The sequence below is a fragment of the Rhinolophus hipposideros genome, assembly GCF_964194185.1.
Source record: "Rhinolophus hipposideros genome assembly, chromosome: 22".
NCBI classification, from domain to species: Eukaryota; Metazoa; Chordata; class Mammalia; order Chiroptera; family Rhinolophidae; genus Rhinolophus; species Rhinolophus hipposideros.
The window spans coordinates 21,375,180-21,402,139 of NC_138068.1; the positions used below are offsets into that span (position 1 = coordinate 21,375,180).

General features: G+C 48.2%; 1 protein-coding gene across 2 annotated transcripts; it reads left to right on the forward strand.

Annotated features, from left to right (window-relative positions):
- The first annotated feature begins 993 nt into the window (after positions 1-993).
- SNTA1 (syntrophin alpha 1) lies at positions 994-26,632 on the forward strand. Of its 2 annotated transcripts, none has more exons than XM_081034173.1 (8): positions 994-1,534; positions 4,373-4,558; positions 17,065-17,269; positions 20,241-20,448; positions 20,600-20,730; positions 22,747-22,943; positions 23,677-23,864; positions 23,948-26,632. In XM_081034173.1, exons 1-8 carry the CDS (start codon positions 1,225-1,227, stop codon positions 24,038-24,040), a joined length of 1,518 nt encoding a protein of 505 aa, XP_080890299.1. In that variant the 5' UTR covers positions 994-1,224; the 3' UTR covers positions 24,041-26,632. The 2 variants fall into 2 exon arrangements, with proteins under 2 accessions (XP_080890299.1, XP_080890298.1); XM_081034172.1 differs by having other exon boundaries at positions 1,085-1,534; positions 24,316-24,573.
- Positions 26,633-26,960: the final 328 nt, after the last annotated feature.

The window sequence follows — 26,960 nt, forward strand, 5'->3', positions numbered from 1 at the left end:
TCTCATTTTATAGATTATGAAATGGAACCTTAGGGGTTAAATAAGTCACCCAGGACCACATAGATAGAAAGTGGCACAGTGAGAATTTGAATACAGAAAATCAGAAACCAAAGCCCATGCTCTTAACCACCAAGGGATCCTGCCTCTCAGTGGACTGTATGTTCTATGAGGCAAGACACTAACTATCTTGTTTACAACTGAATCCCTACATCCAGCACTGTGTCTGGCACATAGAAGTTGTTCAATAAATATTGTTGAATGAATGGATGGATTGTAAACTCAGTTTTTGCTGCTATGTGGCCTGCAGAAAGGAGAAGCAGGAGGAATATGGGCTTGGAAGCCAGACAGACCGAGGTTAAACTAGAGGTCTGTTCTTACTAGTGATGTGCCTCAAGTTCCTCATCTATAAAATGGGGACAATATACAGGCTATGCAGGGTTTATGTGAGATTTAAATGACAATGTGTATAAACCAGCCAGTTCATGTGTCAATATACAGCAAACGGAATAAAAGGCTTCTATGTATTATATGTGCACACATATGTTATGTAGGTGGCCTCAGGGGGATTTTAGTGGTATAGAACCATTTCCCTATTGTCGGACACTTGGATTCATCTCTGGTTATTGACTTAAACTCAAGCCCTGTCCCTGGAGTCCAGCGGTCCGTTATACGCAGCCGCGCCCCGAGGTTCAAAGCCTTGCACCAAGATCCCTGTCTCTTTTTTCTTTTGCTCCTAAATGCGTGAGTTACGGTCCAGGCCCTCGACGGCCTTGTTCAGCAGTCTCCACGGCTGGATGCTAGGGCTCTGCCCCAGGCACTGGGCCTCTGGCCTCGCCCCTCCTCGCCCCTCCTCGCCCCTCCTCGCCCCTCCTCGCCCCTCCTCGCCCCTCCTCGCCCCTCCTCGCCCCTCAGCCCCCGCACCTCACTGATCCCTATCTTCACTTAGCGGCCTGGCCCGGACGCCGGTCTCATCCCAGCCGCAAAGGAGTCCCACACTTACAGGTCTTTCGGCTCCTGGGCTCCGCCCCAGAGTCCCGCTATCTTGCCTTCGGCCACACCTCCTCGATAGCCCCGCCCCTCCAGGCTCCACCCCCAGTCGCCCGGGGTAGGGTGGCGGCTGTCCCAGCCGGGCCCCCCGCGCCCTCTGCCCTGGGTGCTGGGTCGCAGCGGGCCAGACACTGCGGAGCAGGGCGAACGCGGCGGCCCGGGGGCTCCCCGGCGAAGATGGCGTCAGGCAGGCGCGCCCCGCGCACCGGGCTGCTGGAACTGCGCACCGGGGCGACCTCGGGGGCCGGCGGCGAGCGCTGGCAGAGGGTGCTGCTCAGTCTGGCGGAGGACGCGCTGACCGTGAGCCCCGCCGACGGCGAGGCCGGCCCGGAGCCCGGCGCCCAGCGGGACCCGGAGCCCGCGCAGCTCAACGGCTCCGCGGAATCAGGCACCGCGCCCCCGCAGCTGCCGGAGACGCTGCTGCTCCAGCGGCGCCGTGTGACTGTGCGCAAGGCCGACGCCGGCGGGCTGGGCATCAGTATCAAAGGTGAGGTGAGCGAGGAGGCACGGAGGGCATGGGGTCTTGGTGTCTGTGGGCCTCCGAGGGACCAGGGCTCGCGGGGTCTGGCAGCATGCCGAGGACACAGAATTGGAGGACTTCTGTCTGGGGGAAAGGTGGTTTAAGGGGACAGAGGGAACCGAGGGCACCCGGAGCACCAAGGTCGGAGATGGGTTCGAGAGTCGGAGGTCTCAGTCGAAACCTGGTGTGGAACAGGTGTGGAAGGGTTTGAGGGGCGCACCAAGGACACGTGGGTAGGGAGTTCTGGGTGGAGGCATAGAGATCTGAGACGGGTGGCATGGGCATCAAGGAAAAGAGGAACCCCAGGAAAGCAAAGGGTGGCAAAAGGAGATTGAGGCCTGGGGCGCCACTAGGGCAAGGAGGGGGAAGTCTCTGAGACACCCAAGGCGGGGGACAGGGCCTGGAGTTCCAAGCGCAGGGACGGATTGGAGATGAGGCATCTGCTGGACTCATGTACAGGGGTCCAGAAAGGATTAGAAATCTGAGGACTCAGGGAAGCTGTGCACTTAGGCAGAGCCGCGTTTGAGTTTACTGACCACTTTGCACAAGACTGAGAGGGGTGGATGTAGAGCTGTGACTCCTTTTTGAGGGTTCTCAGCCCCCAGTACTGACCGCTTTTTTTAGGGTGCAACCAGACTGCTGGAGTCCAGGATCAGCTGTGTGAATGTAGACAAGTCATTTCCCATCTCTGGACCTCAGATTTCTTAACTGTTATATAGTGAAGCTAATGATATAGAGTTGTGATGTTTTTATGAGAACAGGAGTCTAAAGTACTCACCCTGCCATCACATAGTAAGTGCCTAGTTAATTATTGCTGTTAGATGAGAGGGAAGATGGAGGCCAGGAAAGCAACTAACCATATTGCTTAAAATCTCTGCCCCCATTTCCCCCCACAGCTGTTGGGTTCACCATTGCTACCCATTTACTTCTCTCAGGGTCTCAGCCCCCAGCCGAGTGCTATCTGCCTTGGGAGGGGATGTCAGCCCTTATATCTTCCTGGATGTGCACTGTTCCCTCTTCCTGGTGCTGGTTCTGTTTTTGGTACCTCCAGACCCTTTGACTTGGGTGAGGGGGTGGGGATGGTGGTGACTTGGCTACCACTGTGTGGCATGTGTTATGCTCAGTACTCTAGGCTCACGATTCACTTTATCCTGGCAACAAGTGGTAAAAGGTAGGGAACATAAATGTTGTTTTACAGCTGAACATACTGAGACTCAGAAAAGAAATGATTTTCCAAGGATCACACAGTTAGTGAATGGCAGAGCTGGGATTTGAACCTCAATTATCAGGCCACTAGAGAGTGCCTAGGGAAGTCAGTTCTTCCCCGTGGAAGGGCAAATCTCCATGCAGCCAATGAAAGGGATCTAAAAGAGGGAAATGGGTAAGCCACGGAGAGGGCACCAGTCTTGTCCCAAAACTCTAGCATAGGATAGGGCAACAGATCAAATCTGGAAATTGTACACTCAATGTGTCAAAGCAGGAAGGAACTTAGAGTTCATACAAAGTTCCATTTTGCAGATGGACAAACTGAGACTTGGAGAGGAGCAGAGACTTTCCAAGGTCATATAAAGTTATTTCCTAGCTCCATACTTCCAAGTGGGGGTGAAGGTACTTTTAGGAGGCATTAAGGGAAGTACCAGCTCCATTCAATTCTTCAAGTATGGAAACCAGGCTCTTGTTACCATGATGACCTCCCCTCTAGGGTCCAGCCCAGCCCAGGCAGCTAGGAATGAACTAAAGTCCCCAGTTTCAGGCAGAATAAGGCAGATATAAATAGAAATCCCTTCCTTTCCTAGCCCTTAAGCTCTGCAGTGCAAGAAGCAAATTGTTGGTCCTGTGTGGGGGTCACAAGAGGTTTCCAGTCCTACCTCTGCCACCAATTTGTTATGTGACCTTGAAATAATGACCTACCTTTTCTGGGCCAGTAGTACTTCATCTTTAATATTTTGGGGATGGACAAGTCGTGTGATATCTGAGGGTCCAACGTGCCGTCTTCCATAGGGTGAAGAGTACTGGTTCTGAAGCCAGGAAACCTCGGTTCACGTACATACTGGTTTTGCCACTTAATAGCTGGATGACCTTGGGCCAAGGGGCTTCTAGCCACACTTCAATTTTCCTGATAGGAAACTGAGCCTGCCTGTGTGATTGGGGTGTTGTGAAGATGTGATGAGACATCATTGACGACATTTAACACGTTGCTGGGCACTTGGTACATGGAACTAATGTGAACTGTTATTACTATTTCTTATTTTAAAAGGTTATTCAAGAGTTTAGCAATAAAGCAATTGGGTAAAATGTATTAGATTTTTATGCATCAGAGATGAAATTCAGACAGGCTTTTGAAATCTCTAGACTTTAAGGCTTGGTTTCCAGCCTGGATCCTGGATTATAAAATTTTCTGATTGCCAATGAGATCCCTTGGAGCCATATCAATAGCTGACTTTTATTGTAATGCCAGATTAGGGAGGTATCCCCACTATGGCAAAATTGCTTCAAGTCCAAAATATTTAAGAAAAAGCTAGTGAAGCATCTTGTAAATTACTCAAACACTGGTAAACACCCAAAGCATTGAACCAAAAGATCCAGTGACCAAACTATAACAGTATGAATTTAGAATATGACTTATTAGTATTATTAGCGTCCCACACTTCTAAGACTGCTGAGATTCTCTTTATCTTCCCATTCCCTCTTTCTCAGCACTGGGCTGGGCACCGAGAGAGGCCTTCAAAAATAACTTTGCCTTGATGTGACTCCTAAGTATTGGAGTGTCTGCCTCAGTTCTTTTCTCTTTCTGTGCCTTCGCAGGGGGCCGGGAGAACAAGATGCCTATTCTCATTTCCAAGATCTTCAAGGGTCTGGCAGCTGACCAGACGGAGGCCCTCTTTGTCGGGGATGCCATCCTGTCCGTGAATGGGGAAGACCTTTCCACTGCCACCCATGATGAGGCAGTGCAGGTTCTGAAGAAGACAGGCAAAGAGGTGGTGCTGGAGGGTAAGTACTGGGGACCCCTGCGGGGTTCAGGTTTTTCCCTACCTCCCCCAAGCCTCAGGTAGTGGGGGCTGGGAGGTGGGCAGGGTTGAAAACAGAAACAGAACTTGGGGACCTGCCTTGAGACAGTGTGAGATGGGAGGAGGGAGAGCAGGCACAGAGCCAGACAGACCTGGTTTTCACTTCCTCTCTCCTACTCCCTAGCTCTGTAACCTTGGACAAGTCGCTTCATTTCCCTGAGCCATAGTTTCCTCATCTGTAAGTCAGGGTTGTAACTTCTGCCTTGCTGGGTTGTGTGAACAGGACAAAAGACTCATGGCAGGATCTTGCCACCCAGCGAGTGACTCTGGGGAAGAGAGAGGAAGGGACAGGGGTAGGGACTGGGGAGGGGGTGGCTAAGAGTCTTTCCTGAGGAACCAGGAGAGCTCTTAACTCTAGGTTCTTCTGGCACCCACGGTCCCTAAAACCTTGAGACTCATCTTCCTTTGGGAGAGGATGTCACCTTTATGTAGTAGAATATCAAATCCTTCCAGCAAGGGCAAGGGAGGAGGGTTTTTTTTGGTATGGGAACTTTGGTGGTCCCTCTCCATTATCTTCTCACTGTGTGGTCTTGGATGAGACCCTTGCCTTCTCTGGGCCTCAGTTTCCCCATTGGTTGTTAATAGGTCTCTTGCTGTGGTCGTCCCGTATCTGCTTTTTGCCATCTCTCTCAGGAGGTTTCTGCTTTGCTCAGCCCTTTCCTCAAACTCCACTCTGTCAGTTCCGGAAGTTGTGGGGGCCTGAGGAATGTGTCTGGCTCCTGGCCCAGAGCAGGCACAGGGAGGTGGCGGGGGCTGATAGGGAATGCCATGGCCTGCAAAGCTGCTGAGCTGAGCCCCAGGCCCAGATCCTGACAGGTTGCCTTTGTTTCCCCAAAGAGGTTTCTAAGAGGCCACAGAATCAAACAGGCTCGGGGCCTCTGGGTGATCTTTGTCGTTCTGGGGTCCCAACCTCAGTTCTCTCCCAGTTTTGTTTTGTTTTTACATTTTAGGTGTATCTACTTAAATGCTACTGGTGCACTGTTTATATATACAGTGCATATTTTTAAAAAGCTGATTCTGCAGCATTGGTCCCTACAAGTTTAAGTACATCAATCGTACTTTAACAGCCAAGTTAAATAACAAGATCACACATAAATGATATGGATATAAGAGACTTTTCCTCCCAGATGCCTCCTGACTTGATATTTATAGCCAGCAATGCGGTTTGAAATAGTTGAAATTCATCAAAATGTCATATTTTGGTTGACTTCAAGAGCTCTTTTAGTTTCTGTTGTTTGCAAGTTTAGTCTATAGATGGCAAAATGTCTACTGTAGACACAGTTTTAATCCATACTGAGATCCCGCTAAGCCCCTCATCTTTAGGTTGAGAATGTCTCTATCTGGGTTCTCAGGGTAGATCATTGTGAGAAGGTAGCATCTCTGAGTGTTAGATGCTTGAAGCATCTCCTGGCTCAGGAGCTGATACCCAATCCTTCCATCTACCTCATTCACTCCATTCCTTCCTCACGAAGCCAAGAAACATTTGCAGACACCTATTGTATAGCTGGTGTGCAGAGCACTGAGTCAGAAGCTAAACCAGACCCAGGCCGTCTCCTGGAGGAGCTCACCATCTGGTGGGGGAGATAAAATATAATCACCGTCTCCTCCACACAGACTACTTAAAAAATCAGTTTCTAAAATCCTGTCTTCTCTGTGGTGAATCTCTGGCCTTGGGTAAGATCCTTGCCTTCTGGGCGCCTCCGTTTCCATATAGGTTGGGATTAGATTAGATCAGAGAGAACCAATAGCTTTCATTTTGAGTGTCAGCTTCCCTGGTGCCTACTGGAGTTCCATATTTGGAAGGATTGTGAGGTCTTATCTGAATTCAGCTGGAACTGATGAACAAGGTCTACCAGAGATACAGCAGGGAAAAGAAGAAACGTGTACCATTCCAGGACTGAGGGATGTTTTCTGAGACTTTTCGTAGGGCAAGATCTTTCCATAGCAAACCCTGCCCCAGCTCTCCAGGTGCAGCCTGGCCTATTTCTTGCCCAGGATGGGATTTGGCACATAGTAGGCAATCTCTGAATGTCAGTAACTCCCCTCCTCTCCCATTGCATTTGTGTAGGATTGGTATTATTTCCTCCTTAAATGTTCGGTAGCATTCTCCAGGGAAGCCACCTTCACAGAAAGGTTTTTAACTGTGATTTTAATGTCTTCAATAGGACAATTTCGACTTGATCTCTGTTTTTCTTGAATGAGCTTTGGTAGTTTATGTCTTTCAAGGAATTTGTCCATTTCATCCAACGTGTCAAATTTATCGGCATCACGTCATTTATAATCTTCCTGTGTTATTCTTTCCCTTTTGGATGAGAGCCTTCATCTGTTTTCTCTTTCTTTCCTCTCATTCTATACTGCTCTGCTCAGTGGTTTCAAGGGTACTCTCGTCTCACAGGGGAGACAGCTGAGCAAACCTACCAGATCACCAATGTGTCCTAGGTGCTGAGATAGGTTCTCTCCAGGGATTGGAGGAGGCAGCGGTCACTTCTCTCTGGGTGGCCAGGAAAGACTTCCTGGAGGAGGGGATGCTGGCACTTTATGAGCAATAAGCAGAGGTGGGTAAGAGGTGGAGGAAGGGCATTCCAGGCAGGGGAGCTGTGTGCGCAAAACCATAGAGGGATGAAGTGACTTGACTTACCTGGGGAATTGCCGGGGAAGTAATTCAGTTTTATCTGAGCCTAGGCTATGGGGAAGGGAGCGGAGGAAGAGGAGACTAAGCAGACTGTGAGATCCTGCTCCTGCAGAGCCTTGAATGCCAAGTTAAAGGAATTGAAATTTCTCTGGAGAGAAAGGAAAAGCCATTTCCTTTCGGCAGGGGCTTACATGGTTGGCTCCAGGCTTTGGCAGCATCAGCCTCGTTTGGAGGGAGGCGCAAATAGACGCAGCACGGCAGCAAGGAGGCTGGGACCGTGAATAGGAGAGAGAGGCTGGTGGTTTGACCTAAGTAGGCTTGGATAAGAGGAAGAGTCTAGAGGTTGTGGCCTTCTTGGTAGTTTTCCTCAGCTTTTCCTCAGTTTAAGTCTCTTTTGAGCTGTCCTCCTGGCCCAGCAGGCTTGTGGAAGGGGGTAATTTCACCCAACAAAGGGGTGGGGGTGGGCACCAGGGTCAAGAATCTTTGAATTGCAGGAGTGATGTGAGAAGTTTGGAGGATGTGAGGAAGCTAGGGTACTGGGTTGTGGCTGGTCCTTGAGGTTTGGGAGTTTGTGGAGAAGGTAAGAATGGGGCAGTAGCCCCAATCTGGGGCCAGTGCTCTTGGGAGCTGCTATAGGCCTAGGTTCCCCCCTAGAACCCAATCACTGACCACATTGTTCAGAACTTCCCTGCCCCAGTTCTCTCCTAAGGCCACCTCCAAAGGGTCATAGAAGGGTGGTCTGTCCTTTGGATGAGAACTTGGCTGGGCAGCTGGACATCTTTCCTGAGGCCTGGGCCTTGATGGGTACAGAGCTCCCTGAGAACATCCTAGGACAGATGTCACTGGCAAACTGTGAGTGCCAGCCAGATCCCTACTTCTCTGGCCTTAAGTCAGGGCTCTGCTGGGTCTTAGCCACCCCAGCCTGCCTTCTGACCTTTTCCTCTGCGGGATCAGGGGTTTGCACTAATGTCTTGAGCCTGTTCTCAGTCACAGGGTTGTGTTTGTGACTGGAGTCTAGGCCCAAGCTGGCAGCCAACACGCCTCTGTCTGTTGCTTAGAAAGGCTCATTTTGTGTGCAGACCTGGAGCCAGGGCGGGCCTGGGCCCTTGGAGACCAGGCCTGGGGGAAAAAAGGAGACGGCTAAATGCCTTCCCTCCCTCCACTCTCAGTGTGGCTGGCAAGACAGGGGCAACAGTGAACCCGTAATGCATTAAAAAACAATACTAAAGCATAGTAAAGATTAATAAAGTCAGTTTTAGTACTTTGTACAAAGGGGAAGTACATCCCACATGAAGATCAATCTTTGAAAAAATACAGGAACAGAAATAGGTATATAAAAGGCACATACAGTGATAGGAATTGCTAGAATCCCTGTTTTGCAGACAAAGTCAGCAAGGTTTGTTGAGAATAAATAACTTTCTTCAAGTCATACAACCAATAAACTGGCAGACTCAGAATTCAAACTGAGGTTTGTTTGGTTGGAGAGGCCATTATTGCCTCGGCCTTGAATAATACACACCTCCCATGGTTGTTTACAAGATTAAAAAATATAATGCACAGAACATGCGGAGGCCAGAGTAAGTAGGTACTCAGTTCTTTATTTTATTTGCTGTTTGTAAGGATGAGATGTGCATTTGAAGCACATAGTCCAATGTCTTCCACGTGGTAAACATTCAGTAAAAGTCAACCTTTATCATCATCGCTTGAGCATCAGCAGGATTACTGTTTTCTCCAGCGAACTCGGAGGTCTTTGAGGCCAGGAATCATGTGTAGTTTGTCTCAGAGCTCCAGGCCTGGCACCAAGCCCAGCACACATTAGATTTAGGGAAATGGGAAATGATCACCCGGGTACCTCTCTGACCCTTTCCGCTTCGTCTTTAACCTCGTCAATTGCAGTTGACTTTCCTAAATGTTTCAGATAAGGCTCAAGGCTCAAGTTGGACTTGGCTGACTTCTGGAAATGTCCATTATGAGTCCTTGGAACTCCAAGGCCAGGCCCCTGACAACTTCTCCCCTTGGGGATGGACGCTGCCAGGTGTCCTGTCTGAAATTTGGCTTAGTGCATCACCGCTGTCAAAAGTAGGATATTATTAACAGATGCAGCTAATTCGAGGCCACCCTACTCGGCTTAGCTGAGTGATGCCATGTTCCTGACATGCCTGTGGGACTCTTGTCCTGGGAACTGAGTCATGAATGGAACCCCCATCCAGTCCTCCCATGGCCACAGACACTTATTGTTCTAATCATTGTTTTCAAGGGGACATTTGTTTGGCTACACACACACACACACACACACACACACACACATACACACACACACACACACGTCCACACACATGGCCCAAAGCCGTATGACTCTCCACAGAAAAAACTTGGCTTAATTCAGCCTTGGCCTGTTCCCTGGATCTTGATTAAAATGCTTGTGGGGCTCTGGAGGTAGGTTCTGGCCTTTATTATTTATATGAGCCTGGTCGATGATAGTGGTGGAAGAAATAATAATGGTAATGATGATAAGAATCGTGATGGAGTGTGCTGTTCCTGGCATTCCTACAGTGTTCTAGGCACTGTGCCTTTCATATGTTAGCTCATTGAATCTTCAAAACCACCCCTGTGAATTACGTGCAATATTCATCCCACTGTGCAGATGAGAATACTGAGACTCAGAGAAGTGAAGCTACTTGCCCAAGATCACACAGTAGCAAAGATGGAATTTGAGTTAGATGCAAAAAACCATATTTATACTGCACTGCAAGTCATATCACCCCTGTGAGACTCAGTTTATTCAGTTTATTCAACTGTTAAATAAGGGCATGGATCCATTTTATTGAGCTGGTGTGATTAGATGAAGTTGTGTTTGTGAGAGGTGAACTTGGTGCTTGGTAGGTGCTCAGTAAGTACTTCTTCCTTTCATTACCAAGGTCTTAGAACCCTTTGCTTCCTGAGTTGCTGAGGGCCTTGTCTCTGAATCCTGGAGTAGCTGATTTTGAAGGCGGTAGTATATTTTAAAAAAATAAACTAGATTTAAAAATACATATAAAAAGTAATATATGCCTTTAAAAAAACCCAGGACAGTGTAAAGCGATTCTCTTTTCATAGGGATAACTATTGTTGATATTTTCACATACTTCCAGAAAGTTTCCACATTTGTTTTTATCATTTAACAATTTGAGGACATATTTCCAACTCAGTAAGTATACTTTTGTGCCATTGTTTTTAGTAATTGTATAATATACCATGATTGGGATTCATACATTCATTTAACAAATATTTACAGAGCCCCAGCTCTGTGCCAGGACTCAACGTAGGTACCAGGGATAATAGCCATGAACAAGACTGAATGGCCTGCCGGTCACATTATGTTTAGCAGCCGCTACTCATGGACAGGCAAGTTGTTCCTAGCTTCCTTACCATTGACAATGGTGCCGTGATCCCTCTGTGTACCTGTGAGCATTTAGCTAAAGCGGGGTTCCTGCAAGGTAGGTATTATGAGGTCAAAGAGTTCATGTTTAGGATCTTGAGAGATGGTACTTCCTATACTGTACAAGGGTATGGTGAGGTGAGATTTTTTTTTTTGGCCCCAGAGTATGGCAACCCACACTCTGTTGGTCAGCCCTGCCACAGCACCTGCCAGGGGCTGGGAACTATTTATAGTCCAGCTTTGCTGGACCAGCAGGACCTTAAAGGTCATCCCTTCCAGAGCCCATTGGAATCCCACATCCACTCCATACCATCCTGGCTGGGTGGGTGGGCAGCCTGGACTTGAATCTTTATAGTGCTTTCCTCAGAGAGCTGGTATATTAGTGCCCATTATAGGCAAAGAAACAGCTCAGAGAGACCTTGGGATTTGCCAAGGTCAAATAGCAAGTGACAGAGCCTGGATTGAAATCTTTGTCTGTCACCCTATGCTGTGCCCATCCCCGTATACTGTCACACTGAGAACAGCAGCAGAGAGAATAACCACACTACTATTTATTGAAGACCATTCTATGCTAGGCAGGGCAAAATGCCTTACCGGTATTGAATCTCAATACGCTGGGAGGTGAATATATTTTATTCCTGTTATCAAGATGAGGAAATAGAGGCTCCGAGAAGTCAAGTCACTTGTCCAACGTCACAGAGCAAGGAAGTTAAACCCAAGCCTGCCTCACTCCAGAGCCTAAGTCAACATTGTCTCTCCAGGGTGACAAGCCCCAGGCCTGTCAATATTTATTCATGTAACAAATTTCTTATTTACTGATTACCTGGTATACGTCAGATACTATTCTAGGTGCTGGGGATACCCTAGTAAACAAGAAAGCAGGTCTCGGACCTTACAAAACCGACATTTCGGTTGGAGGAAAAAGGCTAGTAAACAAATGGATAGATCATATCATGTCAGGCGGGGGCTAGTACGTGATTCCCCACTGAACAGACGAGGGACAGCCTGAGCTTAGAGGACAGGCTTCAGCCAGGACTCAAAGCCAAGACATTCAGTCACAAACATTTATTGAGCACTGGGATAAGTACTGGGGCTGCTGTGTTGAGCCAAAACAGATGCAGCCCCTTCTTTCTGCAACACATCTATTTCCTCCCAATTGTACTGGGCCAGGCAAATGGCCCTGCCTTGTCTGTTCTTTGTGTTTTTAGTGGAATCTATTCCTAGCTCCTTGGGGCCAGGGCTAGGTCCTGGCTTCTCTCCTTGGCAGAGCTGGGATTTGGGGCCTTTGGAAGGGACAGTGTTTGTATCTGTGTGAGCTTCCCTGAGGAGGAAGGGCCTATGGGCCACTGGTTTACCAGATTCCTGGGCCAGGGTCTTGGCTGGGGAGAGTATGGATACCAAGTGAGTCTATCCTGGGAGTCTCAAGAATGCTGGTCACCGGGCCATGTTCTTGGCCACAGCTCTCCAGGCCACTGCCGTTGGGCAACCGTGCCCTGCCTGGTAGGGTGACTCAGGCCGAAATCAGAGCAGGGAGGAGGCTTCAGAGCTGGGCTATTTATGGCCACACTCTGGGGCCCTCAGGACCCCACCCCCACTGTGGTACAGGCCAATTGGTTTGTGTAATCCAAGCTCTGTTTCGGGCACCAGCTGGTGTGCTGTCCATTTATAGCATGTTCTTGTGGGAAAGGAGAAGGAGGACCCAGTTCTGGGACAGCCCCGGTGAGCAGGGGCTCTAGCAGTTTTTCTGGCTTCAAAGTTGATTGAAAAATGTTCATTTGCTGAGCATGTAGCATAGGAGATTCCTGCTGCATTCTGAAGACACAGAGATGAGTCAGACGAGGTCCCCACCCTATAGTGCAGCCAGCCTGGTCAGGGACATAGATCTCCACCCAGACACAGGGGTGGGCTCTAGGGGACTGCAGAAGGGATGGCTTGGGTGGATACAGTGTGGGCATCTGGGAAGGCTTCCTAGAGGGGTGATGTCTGAGTTGAGCTGGGACCTCCTCCCTTCTGCTGTGGCACGTTCTCCTTTCTGCTGAAGGACCCTGTCCTGCACTGGCATTCATTTCTCCAGTCAGAACACTGACTCTGGGTTTGAATCAAGCCCAGTTTCTGTCCTCTGGGAGCTCCCATTTTGGTGGGAGAAACAACTCTAATATACAAAATCACAATAGAGTTCTAAGAAGTGTAGGCTGCGGTGGCTGATAGGTAAGAAACTCATATTTCTTGAGTCCCTAACCTGTGCCATCATCTTGTTAAATTCTAACATCTCTCTGAGGTAGATATTGTTATTCCTCTTTTATCGACTATCAGGTTGTGGCCCAGATTGATGAATTGCCTTGTCCACGGTCACATTAGCTAGATTGTGCTGGAGCTGGAATTCAAATCCAAGAGTGCCTGTAGCCAAGCTATGTACTAAGGGCATTCAGTGTAGAAGGAACTGCATTTTCAAACACGTAGAAATTTGGAAGCTCATATCATTTCTGAGAGCTCTGAGGAGGTCAGAATGATTGGACTAGAGGGCGAAATTAGGAATGTGTCATGGGGTGAAGCCAGAGAGGTAGGCAGGGCCCACGTCCTGGAGAGCCTTGCAGTTGGATGAAGTGTGCAGGGGAGCCAGAGCTGGGCTTTGAGCAGGGGAGGGACATGCCTAGTTATGTTACAGCAGGGAGATCATTTGCACCCCTGGGTGGGAGGGGGGGTTATATTAGTCAGGATGCTTTTGTCTGCAACTCACAGGAACCCAATTCAAAGGGGTTTAAATATGGAAGAAAATGTGTTCTCTTTCAGAGTACCTAAAGGCAGCATGGCTCCAGGGTAGACTAATTTAAGGCCTCGCCATCCTCAGTTTGTGGACCCCAACCCTATGGTCAAAAAGTGGATATCATTGCTTTAGGACCAACTCCCCTCCCAACAACTTCTAAAGGCTAGAGGAGAGGAAGGAAGGGAGTGTACTTTCTCTCACATTTCACTGGCCAGAATTGTATCACCTGCCCCTTTCTAAATAATCACAAGCAAGAGGGATGGAATTACTATCATGATTAGCTTTGACCGATCACGATTCTCCCCTTGGGTTGCAGGGAAGCCCAGCTTGTAGGGCTCAGGGCTCTGTTAGCAGGAGAAAAAGAATGGAGGTGGGGATGGTTTGAGTGTCAGATAGGCTGTGATGTTTCCCACCTCCATTGTACCTTGAGACATAAGCCAACAGTCAGTCCTTGGGTAAGTCATTGCTGTAATGATGAGGATGAGTCATTTTTAGTCCTTGTCCCCAAAACTTTAGACATAGGCTTATTTCTCTCACAAAAACCTGCTCTCGTTTTCAACATAACTTCTCTTCTAACCCCAGTAGGATTTCTAATGCCCTCTCACATTCACCCCTGTTTGCCTTGGATCCTATCTGAGCCTCGAAGGGCAGTCTCCTGCAACAGAAATAACTTCTTATCTGATTCTTCCAGGGAGCTGGGCCAAGAACTGCTTTCTCACCCCATCCTGGCCTGTCTGCTCACAGGCAGGGCATACTGGTTGGGCCTTGACCGCAGATGTCAGATGGTTAGCAAGCTAGATGGCCAGTGGGGCAGGAGTGGCTGAGGGGAGAGGAAGGGAGACTGCCTGCCTAAGGGCTAACAGGAATAGGCACCCTTCAGTAAGGCAGCAGAGGGGACAACCTGGTTGGAGGAAGAGAGACTAGTGCTTGGACAAGTCTTGTAACCACCTTGATAATACATGCTGTTTTCCTAGTAGCTCATTTCAGAGGCGAGGAGACTCCTGCTCATCAGAATTGGGAATAGTCCAGATGCCAGGGCACATGTGGCAGACGCTGTTGGTTGCTTGTCTATCAGCCATTTCCACTTCTTCCTTGGTAACAGAAGCCTGATTTTACTGGGTGGAAATTTGCTCAGTCCCAGAGGCTGAATTGTGATTGGTCTAAGTCATGACTATTCTCTCTTACTAATGATTGTGCTAGAAGTAGGCATGCCGCCCAGTTGGGCCAATGAGATATAAGGCTTCATGGAAATAGTTACCTCTTTGTTAAGAGGGTTTTAGGAGCTAGCCCTTTTTCTGCCTGTCTCCTCCCTTCCTGCTTTGGGTTTTGTCGTGTAAGGAATAACTGGCTTGAGCTGTGCAGTCATCTCGTGGTCATGAGGGCAAGGCCAAGAAAATGGCAGAGAGGCTTACCCTGAATCCAGTGTCACTGAGCCACTGAACCAATCCTGAAATTACCTTCCTCTAGACTTTTTGTTATGCGATATCATAAATATCTTTATTGTTTAAGGCAGTTATCGTATAGTATTCTATTATTTGCTGCCAGACTCATCTAATTGATACAGCAAGAACGACCAAAATGTTTTATTATCAACCAGCCTTAATTGAATAATACTGGCTGCCATAGAACACGGTGATTGATTAAAGATGTCTTCCATGAGCAAGGGATAAAGAAGTGGTAGCACAAATGTCATATGTTTACCATCCCAGTCCTACCTAGGGCTGCAGTCCAATACTGGGCACAGGGCAAGTGCTCAAGAAAACTGACTTGTCTCTTAATCTCTGTTGCTACAAAGCTCTTCTCAGATCAACTCTGTCATCATGTTGCCTTTTACATTTAGTTGCCCCTGTTAGTGCGATTTTTCTTTTCTAGAAAGGCATGGTATCCAGGCCCCAGTTTTGGTTGCAAATATCATAACTACTTTTGGGATGGCAGCCTGACTTTCTAAAGGATGAGTATCAGAAGCTGGAACATTAGCAGGTGCCTGACAGGGCTTTCCCTGTCTCTCGACTTACATCTCCACCAGTTTTCTCTCTCTACAAATCAGCTTTCTCCTGTTGTTTGTCCCCACAGCAGGCGGTAGTTGCCCCCCATAGCAAGTTTGTTCAAGATACTAGTCTAGTATGTTTCCCATTCTCAAGTTGGGTAGCGTAGGGTGGGTCAGTTGTTCACCCCTGGTCCAGCTAGTATAGCCAGGAAAACAGGATCACTTTCCATAAAGTTATCAAAATATAACTGTATGGGTCAGTTGGGAAGAGAAGTAGGTCTAGGGTGCTATTCTAGAACTGTACTGTCCAATACGATCACCACGAGATCAGTGTTACTATTTGAATTTAATTTTAAATTAATTACAATGAAAAAGCCCACTCCCCTGTATCTGTGTGGAGGTCTGTGTCCCCCACTAGACTGGGAACACCATGAGGGTAGGGACCTCGTCTGACCATAAAATTAAAAATTTAGTTCCTCATTTGTACAAGCCGCATTTCTAATGTTCAATAGCCACGTGTGGCTGGTGGCTACTGTATTGAGCTGTGTTTATATAGAACATGTCCATAGTCACAGAAAGCTCTGTTGGATGATGCTATTTTAGAAGGAGACCACTATACTTAGTGATGATCGGTCAGAGCTAAGAGGACCCCTAGGCACCTATATTGATTAGGGTACAAGCTATGCTGCTGTAGCAAGAGACCCATAACATACTGTGGCTTAAATATAATAGAAGCTTTTTGTTTTGTTAGGTAGCAGTCCAAGTTTGACATGGTATCTCTAAAGTATCAGCATCCGTTTGTTTCTCTTTTGTTGGTCAGCTTTCCTTGGAGTGTGACTGATGTCCTTATGGTCAAGATGGTGCCCCACTAGTCTGTGTTCCAGCCAGCTCAATCTGTCAGGGGAAAAGAGGGGGAAGGAAGACTATGCCCCTTTCTTTAATAGATAGAACTTAGTAATGCATACATCCCTTCTTTTGTCATCCTATTGGCCAGACTAGGTCACATGGGCACGTATAACTGCAAGGGATCATGGAAAATGAAGTCCTAAGTTGGGAGGCTAGCACTATATTGGAGGACAATTAGCAGCCTCTATCACGGGACTATCTTATTCAATCCCTCCTTTTTGCAGATGAGAACACTGGAGAGACAGACAGTGGGACAGTGGCAAAGCAGTCACGTCTTTTGACTCCTGTCTTGGTGCTCTTTTACTGCCTTACTGCAGCTGTTGTTCATTTCCTTTAAGCAGCCATCCAGAAGGTCCAGACACTTCTACTTACTGAGTTAGAACTTTGTCACATGGTCACACCTACCTGCAAAGGAGGCTGGGTAATGTAGTCTTTTTTCCAGGGTGGCCATGTGTCTATAAACCAGGGGGAAAATGAGAGAATGAGATGTTGGAATGTATCCAGTATTTTCTGGGGTGGCCACGTGTCTATAAACCAGGGGGGAAATGAGAGAATGGATGTTGGAATGTATCCAGTATTTTCCACCACACTGCCCTGTAAGAGACTTTAGCCGAGAGGTGGATAGTGATATTGGACATAAATTAAACTCTTAATGAATCCGTGATGTGCGCTACTTGGGAGCCCATGTCACAGTGTTAACTGCTGACCTATCCCCTGACCAGTCAAGTACATGAAGGAGGTCTCACCATATTTCAAGAACTCTGCCGGAGGGAACTCGGTTGGCTGGGACTCGCCTCCTGCCTCGCCCCTTCAGCGACAGCCTTCCTCCCCTGGCCCCCCACCCCGGGACCTCAACGGTACCAAACACGTGTCCTTGAAGATGGCATATGTGTCGAGGAGGTGTACCCCCAATGACCCGGAGCCCAGGTAAGCCTGGGGTGGGGGTCACCTCAGATAGGCATGCCCTGGTGTAAGGTGGTGCAGCCAAAGGAAAGATACCCTGTGTTGAAAGTGATAAGCACAATGCCTGAACACAGTAGGTGCTTAAGAAATGTTTTTGAATGGATGCAAGAGTGAAATTATGGGGATGATGGTGTGCTTTGCTTCCCTCTTTTTCCTCTGGGTAGTTCACATCTGAGGAGGAACTTGATCTGTGGAGGCGCCCTGGATTCCGGTTCTGATTCCCTTTTCCTCAATGACCTTTAGATTCCCCATTCTGAAATAAGGTTCTTGGATTTAGTGATCCCCTCAAGTCTCTTCCAACTCTGCTGAGCTTCTGAGATGTCTGGTAACATTTGTGTAAGGGCCTCGGAAGGTTACCATTCTCCACATCTGAGCAGCCCTTAGCAGTTCATTGATGATGAGATTGATACCAGCCAACATTATTGAGTGTTTACCATGCACAAGTTCATTTAACTCTCATAGCGACCCTATGAGCAAAGTCCTATTATTTCACTCCCATTTTATAGATGAGGACAGAGAGAGGAAGTAACCTGCCCAAGATCACACAACCAGGAAGGGATGGAACTTGCCTCATTCCAGGTAGCCCTCTCTGCTTTAGAAGCTGTAGGTACCTGAGTGATGTTGGTGGTTGAATGGAGTATATGGTGATCAAGTGGGGTATGCAATTTTGGGGGTGGTGTATGTATGGCATGGGCATAAAAAGTTGTGTGTCCTAGTTACAGCCGAAGTTCAATGCCAGGCAAATGTCCAACATTGGCCTGAAGGGCCAATTAATACTCAGCATCCACATCGCCTGTCTCTACTTCATGCCCCAGCCACAACCTGCCCCCATGAGGCAAAAAGTGGTAATTCATGTCACTCACGTGCTCCGCCAAAGGAGCCTTTTGTGTTGGATGAAGGTGAGGGGGTATTAGTCCTTCCTGAGAGTCATAGAACCTTGCGTTAATCGTGGCTCCCAGCCTGATCCCGGACATCACCTGAAGCATGTGTGTACATGTATTTCTATGTATGTGCATGTGTAGATGGCATGTAAATGCAACTGTTTGTGTACATATGTGAGCATTTGCAAGGGTATGGGTGTAGATTTGTGCATATGTGTCTGTGTGTGTTTATGTTAATATTCATATGTGTGTACGCATGTATGTACATGTGCTTGACCATGTGCACACATCTGTAACTGCATGCACAACAAGAATAACAGGAAATGGAGAGAAATATAGCAGCACAATATCCCAGTCAAAGGAACACGATCTGGTAACTAAAATATAATGAAAAATATTTCATTTTCACTTTTATTTGTGTTACATTGGGCTGCAAGTATCAGAAACCCCAATAAGCAATGACTTAAATAAATGAGGGGTGTATTTTGCTACATGTTTAAAAAGAAGTCCAGGGGTCAGCTGTTTATTTTGGCTGCTCTCGCTGCTCAAAAATGCCCTTAAGGAAGCAGGCTTCCAGCTTTGTTCTCTGCCATCTGTAGTGTAGATTTTCTTCTTGGAGGCAGGATGGTGGCTGCACCGTCTAAGTACGTGTCCATATTCCTGATAGGGTGAAGGCAAAAGGGAAAGGATTTTTTTCTCCTGGTATTTTGTTCTATTGCTGCATAACAAACCATCCTAAAATTTAATGTCTTAGACGATAACAATTTATCATTTCTCTCAATTCTGTAATCTCGGCTTGCTCAGCTGGCCAGTCTTGCTCTGTGTGGTATCTGCTGGGGCTGGAAGACCAAGATGGCTGCTTCACCCACATATCTACTGCCTCAGCTAGGATGGTTGGAACAGCTAGGGGCTGGCTAAGCATTTCTTTTTCAGTATGGCCTTTCCAGGGCCTAGCTTGTTCTTCCTCTCAGGGTAGTTGGCCTCAGGGTAGTTGGATTTCATGGTGACTTGGGAATGCCAAAATGTCACTTCTGCCACATTTTATTTGTCAAAACAAGACACAAGGAGAGAAGTAGAGTGTGTCTACAGGGAGGGATGGATTTGTTAGAGGCCATCTTTGGAGACTAACTACTGCATCTAAGAAAGCTTTATCTTTTTATTTTAAGGAGGGTGCAGCTCACAGTGGCCCATGCGGGGATCGAACCAGCAACCTTGGTGTTATTAGCACCATGCTTTAACCAACTCAACTAACCGGTCACCCCAGAAAGCTTTACCTTTCATTCAGAAAGGGACTTCAATCTATATCTCATTGGTCAGAACTGGGTCACATGGTCAGCCCTAGCTGCAAGGGAGGCTGAGAACTCACGTATTTTGCTTTCTAACTCTGTCGTAGAGAAAGGCAAAGTGAAGGGGTTTGGAGTGGATGTTGTGTTAGCCATCCTTCAATTTCTTCCCCACTTCATCTTTAATGCCCCACAAAACATTTTAAAATTCTCTCCCCATCACTATTCCTCTGGGTACTTCCCTAAGCCCTTCCCCCACACTTGCCTGCATGGCTTTTCATCTCTCTCCCTTTTCCCTACTCCATTCCTCTCACTCTTTTTATGTAGACCAATTTGGCCTATCAAGCCTCTTCAGTTTCTGTATTTTTCCCCTCTACTTAGTGTATTACTTTGGTTCTTTACTACAAAGGAGAACCTGGGAGCTGCCTCAGGAAGACAATTTTTCTCCTTAGAAACCATGAGAAAAGGGCAAGATTATGAATCTTCATGCAGTGATAATTTTGGTCCCTATCACACGTGTTTGAGTATGTGTGTATTTGTGTGTACATGCCTATATGTGTGTATGTCATAGTCTCTTGTTCCTAGACACTCGTGAGGCTCCAACAACTGTGGCTAGAGCCCCAGTGGCAATTGTTGCTCCTGATTCTCTCATGGACATCCCCTGTGATTTCTTCTGGTTTTGCGTTAGATGGGGTTTCTTGGGCCATATTTCAGAGTTGAGCAGCTGGAACCCAGTGGACAGGCACACCTCTACCTTACTTGTGCCTGCAGGTATCTGGAGATCTGTTCAGCAGATGGCCAAGACACCCTCTTCCTGAGGGCTAAGGATGAGGCTAGCGCAAAGTCGTGGGCAGCTGCCCTCCAAGCCCAAATTCACACTCTGATGCCCTGGGTCAAGGACGAGCTGCAGGCACTGCTGGCAGCCACCAGCACAGCTGGGAGCCAGGACATCAAGCAGATCGGCTGGCTAACTGAGCAGGTACCTGCTGGGCCCAGGCGGGACCTATTCTTCCCTCTCTTTCCCTCCCCTTGAGCTGACCCCATTCTCTTTGCCCCTTACTGCCTCCCCGTCCTGGCTCTCTGACTTTTCCCCTCCCCTCCCTACCTTACTGCTGACTTGCCCCCTGCAGCTGTCCAGTGGGGGCACAGCACCCACCTTGGCCCTGCTGACCGAAAAGGAGCTGCTTCTCTACTCCTGTCTCCCCCAGACCCGTGAGGCCCTGAGCCGGCCAGCCCGGACTGCCCCACTCATCACCACCAGGTATTACCCATGGGCAGGCAAGAGTGTGTGTCTCACCCAGAGCTCGGGGGGGGGGGGCGGGGAGGCAGGTGATGCTCCAGATGGGCCTTACAAGCCTGGAACTCCAGCCCCATTTTGACCTGAGTTATTCCCCAGGTGAACTGAAGCAAGTCTCTACCCTGTCTGGGCCTTGGTTTCCTCATCTGTAAAATGGGGGCTTGGAACAGAAGGATGTGAAGTCCCACCAGTCACTCATGCATTGACACCCACTCTGCCCAATATTATGCTGCATGGTTTGGAGGACAGGGAGCTGACCCCAATAGTCTCTGCCATCAGAGAACACCCAGTCTGGTTGGGGAGACTGACCCAGGAGCAACTTTTACAATGCAGAGTTGCAGGGACCACTTAACCTGGCCTAGCAGGAGAAGGTTTCAGGCAGAACGTGACATTGGAGGTAGACTGACAGATGAGTAGAAGTTTGCATTGGGAGATTGGGTAGAATAGCGTCTTACACAGAGAGAACAATATAGTCAAAGGTAGAGAGGCATGAAGGGCTGTCGTGTGTTCATGGAGCTATGAGTGGGTTATAACCAATGTGAGGAATCTCTGCAGGAAATAGAGAGAAATGAGTCAGGGAGTTGGCAGGGCCTGATGTTGCAGAGCCTCTGTTGCCTGGTTAAGGACCATGATCTTTATCTTAAGATAAAGAGTTAAAGAGTTTTAGCCTGAGAGTGAGGCGACTTGGGTTGTGTTTTACAAGAATCCCTGTGGTTGCCAGGTGGAAAATGCTCCTGAGGGGCAGGATGGAAGCTGAGAGGCTGTTGCAGTCATGCAGGAGAGATGGTGGAGGTGGGTGGAGGCAGCAGATGGAGAAGAAAGGCCTCATTTGCATTGAAAAACACATGGGTGGTAAAATTAACCCAATTTAGTACTTGCCAGATGGGGAGGGTAAGGGAGGCGTCCAGATGAATGGATGAAGGGGAGGCTGGGAGCTTGTGTCTGGGCAGGCAGTGGGATTGGGGTAGGAATGCAAAGGGAAGAGGTTGGAGCTAAGTTGAGTCCAAAGTGTGTGGGGCATGGGTGGGGACCTTGGATAAGAAGCGTGGGGACTTGTGGGTCTGTAGCTCAGGGCTAGAAAATGGGGGACTGGGTATCACTAGCAGCTCCAAGGGGAAACTGAGGCTACAAAAGAGAGAGGGTATGGAGTGAGAAGCAAAGAGGGCTAAGGGCCAGAACTCTGAGGTTTGTTGTCTAGAGAGGGCAGTGTGCTGCCCAAGATTACAAAGCAAGTGGGAGTTAAGCTGCAGGGTCTGGGCCCTTGTCATCCATGTCTCCTCACTCTGGGCTGGGGTCTGGCCCATGTGTCGGGAGCCTGCTGCCTACTAGGAGTAAGCAGGTCATGGATTGCTGACCTAATCAAGTGACTCGTTAATTCAGCCACAAATGTTTACTGAGCACCCACTATATGCCAGGCATTGTTTTAGTTGCTGGGAATATAGTGGTGAACATGTTAGATCAAAATTTGTACCCTAGATGATGTTCTAGTGAAAAAACAAGCAAAACCAACTGAACCAAATAAGGAATAAGTGTAATTTCTGGTACCATGACGTTTTAAAGTAAGGCTAGTGAGTGGCAGGGGTACTGTTTTAGATGGGGAGGTCAGGAAAGGCTTCTCAGAGGAGATGACATTTGAGCAAAGATCTGAAGTAAGTGAGGGAGTGAGCAGTGCAGATAATCAGGGAAGAGTGTACTCAGCAAAGGGAACAGCATGTGCAAAGGTCCTGAGGCAGGAATGTGCTTGGTGTATTTGAAGACACAGGTACAGCTGAAGCTGTGGGAACGAGGAAGAGGGTAGCAGGTGATGGTCTCCTGTAAGTCAATCAGTGCTGCTCTGAAAGTTCCTTCCCCCAATTAGGTGGTAAAAGAGTCAGAGGGTCCCTTCCCACGTGACTTTCACCTTGGCCAAGAGCTCTTTCTCTGCTGCCTGAGGCCTCATGCTTAGCTCTCTGCTCCCTACTCCCCAACCCTCGCCCCCAGGCTGGTGCACTCGGGCCCCTCCAAGGGCTCGGTGCCCTACGATGCAGAGCTCTCCTTTGCCCTGCGCACGGGCACGCGCCACGGCGTGGACACTCACCTATTCAGTGTGGAGTCACCACAGGAGCTGGCTGCCTGGACCCGCCAGCTGGTGGATGGCTGTCACCGGGCCGCCGAGGGTGTACAGGAGGTGTCTACAGGTGGGTTGGTTGGTCTGGGAGTGCCTGTCTGGTAATAAGCCTCTTATCCCTAGAGACATTCAAGCTTCCTTCTTTAGGGTGCTTCAGGAGGGGTATAGAAAGTAGGATTTGGGGTATCCGAGGGCCCTCTGTTTTGGACGAGGAGGTGCCCTGGTAGGTAGGGAGACTCTTTTTCCTGGGGTTTTTCTTGCTCTGGTCTTGTGATTCTGCTGAGGAGATGTGAAAGATAGCACTTGGAGCAGGGTTGCCAGCAAAAAATAGAGGACACCCACTTAAATTTGAATTTCAGATAAACGACAAATACTTTTTAGTATAAGTATATCCAAATTATCCGTTGTTTATCTGCAATTCACATTTACCTGGGCAATTCTACAGGTCTCTGAGGTCTCCGGGGGCCATGCTCAGTGGATCTGCTGATGCCTTTACAGGGAGTGGGCCTCCTGTCCACGCAGAATTTAAGCTCCCCCTTTCCACTTTTGATGCTGCTGGAAGTTGGACTAGAAGTGGGGCGTGATTTTCCTGTGGGGCCATCTTTCTTATTTTAGTGTGGGGTGATTCTGTGCGGTGTGGGTGTACAGATGGCATGACAGAGAGTGAGCTCCCCATCCCAGTAGCATTCGAGCTCCACTTTTGGAGCTGACGGTGGGGGTTGGAGGTTGGGCTTGTGGTCTTCGAGGTGCCAGCTGTGCCCGTGCCCACATACTCTCCCCATGCCCATGCGCCCTCCCTGCAGCCTGCACGTGGAACGGTCGTCCCTGCAGCCTCTCTGTGCACATTGATAAGGGCTTCACACTGTGGGCAGCTGAGCCAGGTGCGGCCCGAGCTGTGCTGCTCCGACAGCCCTTCGAGAAGCTGCAGATGTCCTCGGATGATGGTGCCAGTCTCCTTTTCCTGGACTTCGGGGGAGCTGAAGGAGAGATTGTGAGTGGAGGGGGAGGGGGCTATGCTCTCCTAGAGGCCAGGCTAGACGGGTCTCCTGACCCTTCTCTCCATCTACCCTGCAGCAGCTGGACCTGCATTCGTGTCCCAAAACCATGGTCTTCATCATCCACTCCTTCCTCTCGGCCAAAGTCACCCGCCTGGGACTTTTGGCCTAGAGGACGCTGGATGCATTAGCCCTGAGGAGGGGGTGTCTACCACATGGCCTGACCTGGCCCTCCACCGACTGCCTGCTCACCACTGGGCTGAGAGAAGGGAGAGGAAATGAACAACAGTGCAGAGACCCAGCACCTGCGGGAGGCTGGGATGGTCTTGGGGACTGGGACCCAGACTCAGGACACAGTGGATCCTGCCTGTAATGGGGTAGCTCCCTGCTGCCCCCCCCCCATCTCCCCAACAGTGCCTTTTGCAGAGAGATATTTTGTATACACAGAAGCCATTCCAAGCTTGGGACCTGCCCCTGTGGGGATCCTGACCCCAGCCAACAACTGCCAGGACTCCTAAAGGCCCCTAAGCCAACCCCAGAGGCCCTGAAGCTGGAGTTCCCTGAGACAAGAGAAAGAAGAGGAGCCTTTCCATTCATTTCTTCCTCAGCTCTACCACCCTGGGACATCTGGTTTTTCCCTTCATCCTCTCTCTTTCCTCCTTACGCTTGGATAAATAAACAGCCTGTGAGCACATAGGCAGCCTGGCCCAGTGTCTGTGCTTTGTGCTTTGGCCGTTGGGTCCTGTGGTGGTCCCCGGAGTCCCAAGATGGACCGAAGATGGAAAAAAGCAGGACTTTAACCATAGGGCCAAAGAGAGAGTGTGTTGATTATCTATTATTGCAAAACAAATGACCCCCAAGTTTAGCAGCTTAAAACAACGAACATTTATTATCTTTCAAGTTCTGTGGATTAGGAATTTGAGAGGGGCTAAGCTGGGTTGTCTCAGGCTCTTTCCTGAGGTTACAGTCAAGCTGTTGGCTGGGGCTGTACTCATCTGGAGGTCTGTCTGGGGTTAGAGGATTTTTTTCCAATATGGCTCCCTCATGTCTGTTGCGGGGAAGCCCCAGATCCTCACACAGGGGCCTAACCATAGGGCTGCTTGAGTGCTCATGACAAGGCAGCTGGCTTCCCCCGGAGAAGAGAGAGCCAAGAGGAATCCACAATGTCTCTTAGGACCCAGTCTCAAATGTCACATCCTGTCACTACTGCTGTGTTCTATTCATTAGAAGTGAGTCAGTAAGCCCAGCCCACATTCAATGGGAGGGGAATTAGGCTCCACCTCTTGAAGAAAAGAATGTCAAGGAACTTGTGGACCTATTTTAAAACCTCCTGCAGAAGAGAGGATACTCAGAACTGCTTTGTGGAATGTTCTTTGGAAGCTGTACTGTACTGGCTGGATATGAGTTTGCCGTATTTATAACTCCCTACTTGCTTGCGTTGTCCAGAAAATCACAGTGACAACAGTAATGATAGCTTACATTGAGAGAGTGCTTGCTGTCCGCCAGCACTGTGCACACATTTCCTCATTGGATCCTCACCACACGGCTTTGTGGTATGCACAGTGATCTCCATGTCGAAATGAAGCTCAGAGGGGGAGAGTGACTTGCTTAAAGTCACACAGCTATGAAATGTCTGAGCTTGAATTTTCCAAATAGGTCTTTCTAACTTCAGAGCCCTTGTTCACCTTAGAGAGTTTCTGGCCCTGAACTATCCATTAGGAATATTATTAGGTTGGTGCAAAAGTAATTGTGGTTTAAAACGTTAAAAATAATTGCAAAAATTGCAATTACTTTTGCACCAACCTAATATGTGAGCCACATATGTGATGACAAATTTTCTAGTAGCCACATTAATAAAAGTAGAAAAAAAAATAGATGAAAATATTTTAATATATTTTATTTAACCCAAGAGATCTGAAACATTATCACTTAAACATATAATAAAAATTTAGTAATGAAATATTTTACATTCTTTTTCTCATATTAAATCTTCGAAATCTGGTATATATTTTATACCTAAAACATATCTATTTAGATGCCAAATTTTCACTGGAAATACTTGATTGGTATTTAGATTTCATAAAAAAAAGTAGATAAAATGTATAGTTTAGAAAAGTAGATTCACATACCGAAGTTGTTCCAAATGTACTGAATTTTTCCAATCACTAAATTGAGTATCAGTTTTTAAATTAAAATTTAATTAAGTTAAATTCAGTTCCTCATTCACACTAGCTGCATATCAAGTGCTCAGTAGCCACATGTAGCTCGAGGCTATTGTATTAGACTAAGCAGTTCTAATTGAGCCTCCACATGGGGAAACTGAGGCCTGCAAGAAGTCATCTGACAAGCCAGAGCTGGAGCTGTTTCTAGAAACATGGGGCAACACAGGTAAGCAGAGCTATTCCATCCTTGCACACTCATCCATCCATCTACCTACCCATCTGTTAATCCACTGTTCATTCGAGAACTATCTGTGCATACTTTACTCTGTCTGTGGTAGTCCTTGGGGCCAGGAGCTGACGTGCTGGGAACAAGACTGACAGGTCTCCACGCATGGGAAGATGGAAGTTCTCACAATCAAATGTGCGATTCAGATTGGGCAGACACAGAGACAGAGCAGAGAGGCCAGTAGGGATCTGACGTGCTCTGGGGGATTAGAGGAGGTTTCAGGAGACCTGACATGATGTCCACCTGAAGGAACATCCTAAAGATCAGCTACTGCTCAATAATGTTGTGCAAAAAAGAAAAAAAACCCCTAAATCCCAGTGGCCATGGCAACAAGCGTTTATTATGCTTCTGGGGCTGTATGTTTGACTCTTAGGTAGAAGCTGGGCTTGGCTGGGTGGCTTTTTGATCCAGGCTGTGGGTTGGGCTCAGGTCTACTCTGTTGGTTCCTTCTGGAGCCCAGGATGAAGGGTATCAGCTCCCGGGGCAGGCTCTTCTCATGGCAAGTCACTGGAGTTCAAAGACAAGCAACCTGCACAAGCACATTGACATTCCGTCTGCCTTATGTCCACCCTCATTCCATCGGCCAAAGCAAGGCGTGTGGCTGAGCCTGTCATCAGTGGGGAAGGACAGGAGGAGTAATTGCT

Excerpts from the sequence above, each read along its gene's own strand:
- SNTA1 (XM_081034173.1), top strand. The coding sequence starts at position 1,225 with ATGGCGTCAGGCAGGCGCGCCCCGCGCACCGGGCTGCTGGAACTGCGC. Across the intron at positions 17,270-20,240 it reads CCCAATGACCCGGAGCCCAG|GTATCTGGAGATCTGTTCAG; the intron begins GTAAGCCTGGGG and ends TTGTGCCTGCAG. Across the intron at positions 23,865-23,947 it reads GGGGAGCTGAAGGAGAGATT|CAGCTGGACCTGCATTCGTG; the intron begins GTGAGTGGAGGG and ends TCTACCCTGCAG.